The 13,084-nt window shown below is 45.4% G+C and overlaps 1 protein-coding gene across 1 annotated transcript in view; it reads left to right on the top strand.

Annotated features, from left to right (window-relative positions):
• The first annotated feature begins 772 nt into the window (after window positions 1–772).
• The window catches only part of SLC7A14 (solute carrier family 7 member 14), a 50,821-nt gene continuing 38,509 nt past the window's right edge, over window positions 773–13,084 (top strand). The window contains exon 1 of the mRNA XM_047100295.1: window positions 773–1,076. Coding sequence (XP_046956251.1) covers window positions 773–1,076 — 304 coding nt within the window. The remainder of the gene's footprint in view (window positions 1,077–13,084) is intronic.

Below are 13,084 nucleotides of genomic sequence, written 5' to 3'. Positions count from 1 at the left end.
GCTCAAAACCTTCTCATTTCATTTGAGCACAAAGTTCCAAAAGGACTCCATGGGTGGGACTGTCTCTCTTAAGAGTCAAAAATCTAATTTTACATCTTTATATTTTAAAAAAAGAGAAAAAAAAAAAAAAATAAAAATAAAAAAAGAGGATATTGTGTCCCCAAAGAATATGCCCCAAATCACAGACCACGCCTTGGCAGAGTCAGGTAAGAAGCACTTAAGAATTTCGACAAGTGGGCATTTTCCATGTGGCAGGTATTATCTTATGCTCTGTTTAGATGCTAATCTAATCTTCACATCAACACTAGGCAGGAGGCTCTATTATCCCCATGATACAGGTGAAACTGAAGCACAGAGAAATGAAATAACTTATCCAAGGTCCTACAACAATAAGTAGCAGAGCCCTGACTCAGACCATCTTCTTCAGAATGACTTGGGGACACAGTGCAAATAACAGATTGTTATTTAGGACTGGAAGAGACACAAAGGGGGAAATGCACCCTTTCTGCATTATGAGAACACAAGATAGACCAGTTCGACCAGTTCAGTATACTGACCTCCAAATGAAAATTTGTTCCTGCTTGGTCTCATCTTCTTCCTTCTTGTGTTTTTCCTGCAGACATTCATGCCCAGGAGAAGACTGCTTTGGGTCCCTCTGGACCTTTCCTAAAAAGAAGATCCCCATTCACTAGATGAGTTCCAGAAGCATCCACTAAGGCTTCCATCGCTCACTTCCTTCAGTTGACCTTCACCGTAACCCCTCTCACACAGGATGAGTGGCTTCCTTGCCTCCCTGGACCCCCGGCGGGTGCAGTGGGGGGCGGCCTGGTATGCCATGCACTCCAGGATCCTACGCACCAAACCAGTGGAGTCCATGCTGGAGGGAACTGGGGCCACCACAACCCATGGCACCAAGCTAGCCAAGGTGCTCACCACCATGGACCTCATCTCACTTGGCGTTGGCAGCTGCGTGGGCACAGGGATGTACGTGGTGTCTGGTCTGGTGGCCAAGGAAATGGCAGGACCTGGTGTCATTGTGTCCTTCATCATTGCAGCTGTTGCATCCATATTATCAGGTAAGTGCCTCAGTACAGTGAAAGGCCTATGGAAAGTGCACTTGCCAGTCTGTTACCGCTCATCCCGCTCTTCTAGAATATTGAATGGTGAGATGTAAGAAGTGTCACCAAAGAGGTCATTGGGCTCCTTTTTTGCCTTGACTGCCAGGGAGTTCAAGGCTCAATTACATAGCTTCCTTTTTCTTTGGTTTTTCTATACAACTAATTATTCTGGTGCCCAGCTTCCTCCCAATTTCTCTTTCCCTGTCATGTCCTAATGGCTCCGTTTTTATTATAACTCTCCCTTTCAATGGAGGATAGGTCAATCCCTTGGTGGAGATGTGGATATAGCTAGGATTATAAATAATACATAAAGGATAGGCAGAGTAGCAAAATGACAAGTCACTAAATCTGATGTGATTGGGACTTGATGAGCCAAAAACTGGCATTGTGACACCCAAGCAGGAGGAAAGCAAGCTAGGAAATGTAAAGCCATCGTGAGAATCACAACGCACCATCTGCCACAAACACTTCAACAGATTGTATTCTACAGAGGTGGTTCAACGAGCATTATCTCTTTCCTTGAGAAAGAATCATAGAACTCATTTTTTTTTAAATAAGGTGCCACGACTTACGTATTGATAATTTGTGAAATGGCTCTTCTATTTTCCTTTCCCTCTTCCCTCCTTGTCTCTTGAGCTATGGTCCACAGTATCTTGCCAGGAATGGGTAAACAGGTAACTTGAAAAAGAAGGAAACAACACTTCCTGCTTCCTGATCATAATATTGTGCAAGCCCGAAGCTTTGCTGGGGTTTTGGTGGTGAATCAGGTGGGTCAACTCACATCCTGGCAGGGAATGCATGGTCTCTTCCAAAGCTTCAGAAGCAAGAATGCTGGGGTATATCAGGATTTCTGTGTACAAATGCACATCATCACAAGAAAAGTTCTACATTCATATTGTATATCCAGACTGAACAGCCCCCATCCACGGGGTGTGCATGGACCAGGAACACACAACCAGAAAGTGCGCTAGTTTATATTTGACATCTTTTTTAACTTAATGGCAGAAATGTTTCCAGACTGATTTTATTTATCTCCCATCATGGCTTACTTTCCTGTTGGTGTTACAACTATCCATTTTCCTGAAGTTATTCTCTAATATGCATGAGTAGCCTAATAATTTCCTTCAGAAAAGATAGCTTTTTTTCTTAGAGATGAAAATAAATCATTCCCACGGATGAATTTTGTGGATACCTCAAATGCTATTAACCTCATTGTGTTCATTTTCAAACTTATTTGGCAAAGAAATTATTTGGAGGAAGGCGCCAGATTCCTATTCACCATAAATCTAGAGACCTAGAAGTGTTTGCATACAGACCAAAATAGTGATGGTGGGATAAAAGGCAGACATACAAACAGGGCTCCCATCGAAGGCACAGGGCAGGTGGCTAAGAGTCCCGCCTAGTTAATGCATACTGCCCTTTCTCCTCTTGACCCGTCCTTTTATGACCCCATCCCCAAACCACAATGATTCCTGCAAGCAAATCACCCACATCTTATCCTTCACAGTGCTACATTACATTTAGAAACCAGCACAAGGTTCAGTTGCATTCTGGGAAACTGCCCCCCTGCCAAGGTCCCCATGATGCTATATAACCCAGACTTTTCTGCTGCTCCTGTGGAGGAGACCCGGCCAGCACTGTGCTGGAGCTAGCTTGCCCCGGCTGCCAAGATCCCTAATTGTGCACACCTCTCCCCACCTTTGCATCTCCGCAAGGTTATGTTGTTAACTTGGAATTGGCTACAGCAGGAGTATTTACACCACAAAAATTGGCAAAGGCTCCAGGTAGAGTTTGTTTGTTTTGGTTGGTTGGTTGTTTCACCACCGGCCCGGTCCACTGAAAGCCCTGGAACTGCCCAGTAACTGGTACCTTCACCACTGCACCAGGCACCAAAAGAAAACTCTGTCTCTCCCCCAGGGAGAGACCCCCCCCCCCCCCCGCAACATGTGGCTGCATCCACAACACTTCTCTACACTCTGTGACTGAGGCCAGCCAGAATTCTCCTACAGGCCCCAGCTAGAGCCCGGGCCCAAATAACTTGTGCCAAAATTAGCATTTTTATAACAGAAGTCTTCAACCAGGCGTCTGATTCTGTGATCCTTTGTCACTAAACTAAAGGAAGTCCCCCCCTGCTGCCTTCTTTCCACTCCTGTGTCATCATCCTGGTGTCGCGTCTCCCTTGACCAAACTTGCCACCACTTTCTGCCTCACGATAATCAAGCTCCCCTCTACCTTCAGACTTTTTAACACCTGCTCCTTCCTCCTTCTGACCTTAACCAAAACCTGGCTCAACTCTGAGGACACCATTGCAAACACTGAGAAAGTGCGCGAGAAGGATAGACGTGTAGCCAAAGAGCGGGATGTTTGAAGCTGAGATTTTGGAAGTGGTACAGCGATCAGTGATGTTAAAATTAGACCTGGCTCCGCCACTAACTGGCCGTGAGACCTTGAGCAAGTTCCATCACTTCTCTGAGCCTCAGTTTCTCCGCTTTGAAAACAGCCATCATGCCACCGCCTTCGCAGAGTTCCTGTGAAGATTCGTGACGCCAGTGAGCGCCAGCCACAGTGCCTGGTACACGGCCCTCGACACATCGTTCTTATCATTGTGTGCCAAGCCCTGTGTTCAGAGTTTGCCATACGTTAACACATTTAAGAGGCAGCATACCCCTTCAAGGTGGGTTTTATTACTTTCACATACGAGAAAACTGAAATTTCAATAACAGAACCTAGGTTAAAATTTGTTATACCGGCAATAGTTTTCAGCACGGACTATGAATTTAAATCACCTGGGGAGCTTATTTTTTCAAATCATGGTTTGGCAGAGAAAGGTTATAATTACATGCAGTAAAATCTACCCTTTTAAATATACAACTCTGTGAGTTTGACCAACGCATATCATTGTGTAACCTCCATATAATCAAGATACAGAAGCATCCCATCATCCCCAAATAATTCCTTCATGTTACCTCTTTGCAACGCTCCTCACCTCCACCCCCAACCCCTGGCAACCACTAATCTGTTTTCTGTCCCTATGCTTTTGCCTTTTCCAAGATGTCATATAAATGGAAACACTCAGTATGTAACATTTTGAGTTTGTTTTCTGTCCCTTAGTATGATACATTGAAGGCTTATTCATATTGTATGTATCAGTGGGTCGTTCCATTTTATTTTTGAGTAGTATCCCATTGTATGGACATACTACAGTTTATTTATCCATTTACTAGTTGAACGTGGAATTGGGTGGTTTCCAGTCTGGGGCCGTTATAAACAAAGCCATTATAAACATTTGTGTACAGGTTTTCGTGTAAACACAGGTTGTCAGTTCTCTTGAGTAAATACCTAGGGATGGAAGTGCTGGATGGTGTGTTAGGTGTAGGTTTAACTTCAAAATAAACCGCTAAACTCTTTTCCGAAGTGATTGTATTCTTTTTCATTCCCACCAGCCATGCCTTTGATTTCCAGTTGCTCCATTCCTGGCCAGCCCTCAGAATTGTCAGGTGTTGCTTTGTGTTGTTGCTTCGTTTGTTTGCCATTTTAAAAGGTGAAGGAGGGTATTTCAATGTGGTTTTCATTTGCACTTCCCTAACTGCTAATATTTCGAACATGTTTGTATGTGCTTGTTTGCCATCTATCTTCTCTGGTGAAGTGATCAAATCACTTGCCCATTCTTTAATTGGGTTCTTCATTTTCTTATTACTAACTTTTAAATTTTTCTAATATATTCTAGATACAAGTCCTTTATCAGATATGTGATTTTGTGAATATTTTCTCCCAGTTTATGGCTCATCTTTTAGTTTTCTTTTAACTTGTTGATTTCTTTTTAAAAATGCCCAGGTTCCGCCCCCAGAGATTCTCATTCAGTTGGACTGGGGCAGAACCTGGGGAATCGTATTTTTTTTTACAAGCCTCAGAGGATTCGAATGTGGAGCCAGAGTTAAGAATTACTCTGTCATAGGGACCAAAACTTAACTTCTGCTGCAGCTATGACCTATGAAAATAGAAAATAAATGTTAAGATATAAGCTGGGGCGCCTGGGTGGCTTCAGCTTAGGACATGAACTCGCGGTTCATGAGTTCGAGCCCTGTGTCGGGCTCTGTGCTGACAGCTCAGAGCCTGGAGCCTGCTTGGGATTCTGTGTCTCCCCTCCTCTGTTCCTTTCTCTCTCTCTCTCTCTCTCTCTCTCTCTCATGCGCATGCTCTCAAAAATAAGTAAACATTAAGAAAATTTAAAAAAACAAATACAAGTTATTTGGCCAGCAGATAGCAGATTCTTAAGTGATTTTCATGGCCCTATGGCATCATCACCCATGCCATGCAAACCAGCCTATAACCTGAAACAAATCTGACTAAGGGAGAAAGCCACTTCCTCTACAATTTGACAAGACCCAAAGTTACAATAACCTCCCCAGGTGCTCCTGCCAGCCATGCCCCAACACTGTAACCACCCACAGCCCTATCACAGGTGGATGGAAAGTTATCAGAGGAAGCAGCTTGTGCTGTAACCTTTACCCTTTGTCCATAGAGTATTATCTACCCTTTAATAGTTCAGCAGGCCCCATGCCCATACCAGACCTAAAACACCCTTTGAATACACCAGATCGAATCAACCAGATAGGAGAAATCGTGTTCCTTTATGATTGCCACCTATAACGTTGTTGAGACACTGAGGGACAGAAGCAGGATGGCTTACAGAGGTTCTCTAATTCAGTTGACTTAGGAGGAAACACAAAGCAAAGCCACCATGCCAGTGACACTGGGCCATTCAAAGTTCTAAGAGCCTCCTATGAACTTGAGTGAGGATGCCTGCTTTGGCTTTTTTTCCTAAGTTTATTTCCAGTTCTCTCTTAATATTATTAAAATTGAAACTTAAATAGAATGCAGGTCTGAGTGACTCCTAAGCTCATGTGGATCCTACAATAACCCTTAAGGCCCGTAGCTCAAATGGTTTTGGTAGGGATTAAGTGACAGTGTGCATACATCACATCAGTCCCCAGTCTGATGCATGAAACCAGTAATTTCTATCATCTACTCCTAAGAAATAGTTGACAAAAATCTAATAAGACGTGGTTCAGTACAGATGTATTGTATACCCACCATCTACCAGTTCTGGGGCAGTACCAAAAACAAAGAAGAGATTGTTTCTACTCTAAAGGACCCATTGTTTATTGATGCAGATGAACACCTAATCTGATAGGTAACTATGGCAATGATAGTAGTAATAATAGAAATAAAGCAGCAGGGGCACCTGGATGGCTCAGTCAGTTTAGCACCCGACTTCAGATCAGGTCATGATCTCACGGTTCATGAGTTTGAGCCCCTCATCAGGCTCTGTGCAGACAGCTCAGAGCCTGGAGCCTGCTTCGGATTCTGTCTCCCTCTCTCTTTGCTCCTCCTCTGCTCATGGTCCCTTGTCTCTCTCTCAAAAATAAATAAACATAAAAAAGTATTTTAAAAAAAGAAAAGAAATAATAGCAGCAGCAGTAGCTACTATTTATTGAGCATTTACTATATACCAAAAGAGTTCTAAGTGCTTAACACATTATTTTACTTAACCTTCACATCAACTCTACATGATAAGTGGTGTCATTATCCTCATACTACAGATGGAGCAAACAGAGCCTTGTGAAAAGTTTGGTAACTTGCTTAAGGCACCTGATTAAGAGGTGACAGAGCAAGGAATAGAGTGAAAGCACCCTGACTCCAGGGCCAAATCTTAATCACCTTGCTGCTAATCGTCTACGGCGGTAGCAGATTAGGGTCAGATTCCATCACATACAAAACAAAACTAAAAATGAGAGACAATTTCACTTCTTTCCTGTGTAGAAAGAATCTGGAGGGAGGCTGGTATTGTGGCTCTGCAGTCATGGGGACTCAGGCCCCTTCATCTTTGGTTCTAACGATGAGGATGCTTGCCTTCCATCCTCAAGATGACTTCAAGCCCCAAATGGCTGCTGGAGCTCCAGTTGGTACATTTGAGTTCCAGAAGTCAGGAAGGAGAACAGAGAGTTGAGGCAGGTCATTTCCCATATTTCTGTCCCCCCCCCTTTTTAAGTTTTTTTAATGTTGGTTTATTTTTGAGAGAGTGTGTGTGTGTGTAAGCAGGGGAGGGGCTAAGAGAGAGGGAGACACAGAATCCGAAGCAGGATCCAGGCTGCGAGCTGTCAGCACAGAGCCCAATGCAGGGCTCAAACCCTCTAACCGTGGGATCATGACCTGAGCTGAAGCCGGACGCTTAACCAACTGAGCCACCCAGGTGCCCCTCAGTCCCCTTTTAAGAAACTTCTTCAGAAATCCTTCTCTATAACTTACAATTGGCTGAAACTTGGACACTTGGCCACAACAAGGAAGGCTGGGAAGTATAGTCTTCAGACAGGGTATATTGCCAACCCCAGTATCACAGGGGCTGTGTCGATGGGGAAGAACAGGAAAACTGGCTGTCACTGCCACATCTATAGTGGATGCATAACCTCTAAGCCCTCCATCTTGCTGAGGTCAAGTTGTTCTGAAATATTTAAATAAAATTGGTTCTAATTCCCAGTAACGTACAACCAGAAACTCTAGAGTCCCCCTCAATAAACCTAGGGAGTTGCAAGGCTGACTTTTTCCTAGTTCTGCCGACTCGGAATCTCCGCTCCCATGGAGTCTTCGTCTCCATTCTGCATTTCATTAGCTTCTGCCCATTTTCTTTACTTCATCATGCAACCAGATGAATTCCAATCCCTCCTCTCCCCAAATATCCGCAAGACAAAATTGAATGTGCAGTGGGCTTTATAGAAAGTTTGGGCCAGACACCTTTTGGGATGAGCACTGGGTGTTGTATGGAAACCAATTTGACAATAAATTTCATATATTGAAAAAAAAAAAAAAAGAAAGTTTGGGTGAGAGACGGGAGCTATAATACAGTCCATCCCAGCAGACCACAAACTTCTAATTGAATGTAGGACTCCAATTCTCCCTGCCTTTAAACAAGTCCACAGACGCTCTCTTTTCCTTGGGTCCAGCCTCCAGCACCATTAATGGGCAGCGTTTCTCCTTCAATCTCACCTTCTTTTCCCTTGCTGTTCCCTGTCAAGCCCTAAAACCCTTGTCCATATCTTATCCAGAGCAGTATACTATCTCTCTATCTCTCTACAAGTTCATCCCCACCATACTCCAAAGACTTTTGTCCCCTAACCAAAATGGCCCATCAAGATAATTCATTAAACAAAGTGGGTTCTTAAGGGAGAGACTTGGGGGCCAAGCAAGAAGGTTGGAGATCACTTGTTCGGCAGAGAAGTTGAGCAACGTGACCAGATCTGCAATGTATTAATATGGTGGAGAGAGAGCAAGGGTGAAGAAACTGACCATGCAGTTGTACAAAACAGGCAAGAGACCATGAATGGAGATCAGAAGGAAGCTTCAGATGGAGAGGATGCGGGCATGGGTGGACAAGGGAGGACGGGGGGAGAGGGATAAATGCTCTCTGTAGCTGAGAAAAGACGTAACACATGAGAGTGTTTTTGAAATAATGTCATTAGAATAACGGATTTACAGCACAGTTCTGGTGACAGAAAGTGAAAGTAGAAACAGAAAACCCAAGGAAAGGGGACCTCCACAGAATGCCACCAGGGGCAGTGAATGAACGTGTGTGTGCAGAACACCGCAGGCGGGGCTCCCGCGCAGCCCCACGGACACAGTGGGGCGAAGAGTGACTTTATCTCCTCCCTCAGCTGGAGGAGCCAGACGGTCAGAAGTTAAAGTCACTTCCTGAGAGGCAGGCAGATATTTAGTGGCAGGGCCAGAACTCCAACCTCAGCCTGCAGGACTCCAGAACTCACAGTCTTCCATCTCAGCAAGTGCCTCTGAGATCTTTGAAGCCAACCATCTAAAAGGCAATACTGGGGACGTCTGGATGGCTCAGTCGGTCTGACTTCAGTCTGACTTTGACTCAGGTCATGATCTCACAGTTTGTGAGTTCGAGCCCCATGGGCTCTGTGCTGGCAGCTCAGAGCCTGGAGCCTGCTTCAGATTCTGTGTCTCCCTCTCTCTGCCCCTCCCCCACTCATTCTCCTCTCTCTCTCTCTCTCTCTCTCAAAAACAAATAAACATTGAAAACAATTTTAAGGCAATACAGGCCAACATGCTGAGTAGTATTTTCTTGGCATTCTTAATTTATGGTTTAGCGCTAGCATTTATCATTTGTATTTCCTGCCATCGTCATTCACTCTTTGGCATCTTCTAATCCATCATCACGTGAGAGTGTGGGAACAGAATCCCTGGGAAGGCGGTAAGGGGCACAGAGTTCTGTCAAGCAGATGCCTTCCCCACAGGCAAAGCTCCCCACCCTCTGGGCTGGGCCTTCACCAGACTTCAGCAGAATATCCTCACTCCAATATTCATCTCAGGCTGGATTTTCATGACCAAGGAAGATTTCTAAAGATTCAGAGTCTATATAGATAGTCTGCTCAGTTCCCTTGTCTTGTTTTTCAGAACAAACCATTTTCCCCTCTTCAAACTGAAGCCAGACTAGAGAGGTGGACACAGGAGGGTGGGTCCTTTTGCACTGCTGATCGTTCTCAGTGATCTAGGATCACTCATTCATTTCACAAGCTTGCATCTATGCGTTTGCCCAAACATACCTGAGCACTGCTCTCAGCCACCCTGGTGAGGCAAGAGGTAGAAACACTGAAAGGGTAGAAAGGAAAGGCAAAGATGAACAGATACGTGCCAGTCTTCAAGCTTCTGGAAAACTAGCTCTCCAAAATATTGTCCAAACACACAGCTCTATGTCGAACTCTTAATAGCGATAGCAGCTTCCCCGATGTTTGTGAAGTCTCTAAGCCATAGCTTAGGAAGCACGTGATAAATGTTAGTAATTATTATTACTATTATTTTTATTGTTATTAATCAAATACTGTGCCCCAGGCACTGTGCATATATTACCTCATTTAATGCTCTCAACCTCCCTACTGGGAGGGAGAGACACTATTAGTGTCCCCATTTTATGGTTAATCGTAACAACTAAAGCACTGGGGACTTCATGTGCCTGGCTTTAGCTGCACACAGCTGCAAAATCCTCCCAATGAATCCTACAAAATAAGTGATACTGTATACTTATTCTGCAGATGATAAAACTGAGGCCCAGAGAGGTATAGTGGCTTATCCAGGCCCATAAGGCAGTCAGTGGCGAAGGCTGAATCTAAATTTGATTCTGCCTGGCTCCAAAGGCTATTACCCCTAACCTGCTTCATGCAGACACATCCCCCAAATTTAAAAACTCACCAAAGAGAATCAAATGAATCAAGGAAACTCTCACCCTTACTGAGGTTTCAAAAGAGCCTGCAGCTCACTCTGTTCTATTGATCAGTTGAGCACTTTTCTAGATCATAACTTCTGTAACCCAGGTCATGAAAATGCTTTCTAAGCTCAGCACCTTTCTGTCACCTGTCAGCAGTGAGAAGGGTGTTGTGAAGTTCATGTAACTCTTCTATACAGAGCTGGATTGACAGTCCTGTAGGAAGGATGTCAGTTACCAGTTCAGAGAAGGTGAGCCCATTTTAATAAAAATTTACAAGGCTCTCAAATTGCTGATTCTGAGATGAGCTTCCTCCAGCAAACCGAGGAGGACCGGGCTTGTTTTACATCTTGTACAGCACCTGGCAGAGTAGACAGTGCAGAGCAAGGGCAGCTAGCATGGCCATGGGAGGGACTGGTCACCTGCTCTGGGCTCAGCACAGCCGCTGTGCTGCAGAACACAGGAAAGAAACCAGGAGACAAAGGGCTCAACATCCATGCGAAGAAACAAGACAAGCCCGCATGAAATAATCATGAGCACTGCAAGAGACCACAGGGCCCAGGACAGAAGTCGGTACATCCGAGTCCTAGTTCCAGCTCTGTTTCTCATCAGCTCGGGACGCTTAGGCAAGTCACTGACCTCTTGACTTCAGTTTCTTCCTCTGCAAAAGGAACAGTTCAGATTAGATTGCCTGTGTGAGGACAACAAAAGAACCCAGGGAGGGGAAAGATCTGTAAAGAAAGACACAATGTCTCAACTTTCCACACGCACTTTCCAACCCCATGTAGCAGCCAGGCGCCAGATGCACTTAGTCCCTGGAATGGATCTCCCTCATTTCAAGCCCTGCTCTGCTACTTACAACCTGTGTGACTTGGGAAACATACTTAACCTAGACCTTCCCAAACAGGTTGCCCGAAGTTACAGGTGGGCCACGGTATTGAGCCCTCTGCACAGCTAGCAGGTGGCAGAGACCCCAGGCTATCACCTCTACCTGTGAGCGGCCTCGCCCTGTGCCTGCTGACCTCCCTCTCATGTCTGCACCATAGCCCATTTAGATCTTAGATTCATCATCTGTAAATGGAAATAATAATAGTTTCTACTTGGGAAGATTGTGTATGTAAAGTGCTTAGTAGAGCCGGTGCACGTAGTAAATGCTCAGTAAATTTGCCCGGATTATTACTACTGCCAACACTATTAGCCAGATCTCCAACCTAACAAGGCTAGGTTGGTTCTTACTGCAAATGAGCACCCATCTTTCAGATTCTGAAGCCCCTTGGTGCACACCTAGTAAAAGACCCAGAGGGCCTGCCTCCTATTCACCCTTTCTCCAGATGGACCTTCCACAAAGAGCATTCTTTTGCATCTGAAGGTATATTCCCAAGAGCAATTCTCATCTCTACCAGGATAACCCCCTTCCAAAAGATTGTGCTTCAAAACGTACAGGCAGGCTGTGCCTTAGAAAACAAGTACATGGATACATTTAACTACAAATTGTGGTAAATGCCCTTAAGGAAATTAAACAGGGTCCCGTGACAAAGTACTCTTTCTGAACAAGGGGTATTGAAGCACTGGAATGGGTGCTAGAAGTGAGTAAGGCAGGACTGCATGAGACAGCGTGAAGAGGCCTCGCCCTCAGAGGCCCGGGACAAAGCAGACTTCGTGCACAGCGGCTCGGAAGTTCTGCAGGCACTGGCTCTGTGCACTCGGTGCCCCTCCTCACATTGCTAGGTCCCCTAAATCCCTAGTCCCTGGCCCTGCTCCGCCCTCCCTGCATATTAGCCCTGTCTGGGAAAACGGAGATGGCACCCCTCTTCTTAAATGAAGGGTGTCTCATGTCTCTGGGAAGGTCCTCTACAGAGAATAGATCCAGGCCCGTGAGAGATTCAGCGTGTCTCATGCTCCCAGGCATCTGCTGAGAATGCAGCCAGGGGAACCCGGGGGGAACCTGAATCCCCGGGGGAACCCGGTCCCACCTGCCCATGAGCTGGGCCGAGCAGCCACACAAGGGCTCGTGTGTGTTCTCTTAGGACTCAGCTTTGACCCCCTCCCACTGAGTCCTCAGGGCAGGGAGTGATGGCCTGGTCCCCTCACAGAGCTTCTTAGGTCTGTCATTCTTGTTGGTGCCATTTTCATCTGCTTTAGAAATGGGGACACTGCCTACCCCTGGGGAGTGGTGAGCCGGAAAATACCTGGGTGCACGAGAATTGCTGGCTGTCCCTTGACCCCTGTTCTCTCCTTTCTGCACAAAGTCTTTCTAGCCCGGTTATCAGAGTCATCTGAACGGGGCCAGAGGCCTCATGAAGAAAGGTTGAGCAAGAAAGCAGGAAATTTCTCTCCACCCTCACAACGTCCAGCTGGACTTGCGGAAAAGAACATGCGTTTCCAGATTAAAGGTTTAAAACCTAAGAAGGAACTTTTCCACGTTCTCATTTAGAAGTGAATTAGAGGAGAAAAAAAAGAACCAAAGCATCCATCAAGAAGTGAATTGGGCACACGTAGGGCTTGGTCTAGACTCCAGATGATTTCTGATATCCCTGCCAACGCTGACTCTCTAAAACCATGAGCCAACTATTCTTGCTTCCAACTCTTCTCTCCCATCCCCAAGGAAAAGGTTCCTGCAGAAACACTCAGGAGGCTACTGCTAAGAAAGTCTGTGCGATTCCCTTTCCTCCTTGGTAATAATTGCCATTGC

Source organism: Lynx rufus, unplaced genomic scaffold (genome assembly GCF_022079265.1).
Source record: "Lynx rufus isolate CCGP_SWC_20201006 ecotype Redwood Valley unplaced genomic scaffold, mLynRuf1.p SCAF_5, whole genome shotgun sequence".
In the NCBI taxonomy this organism is placed as follows: domain Eukaryota; kingdom Metazoa; phylum Chordata; class Mammalia; order Carnivora; family Felidae; genus Lynx; species Lynx rufus.
Note: the sequence above shows the minus strand (reverse complement) of the source record. Positions and strands in the feature narration are given on the sequence as shown.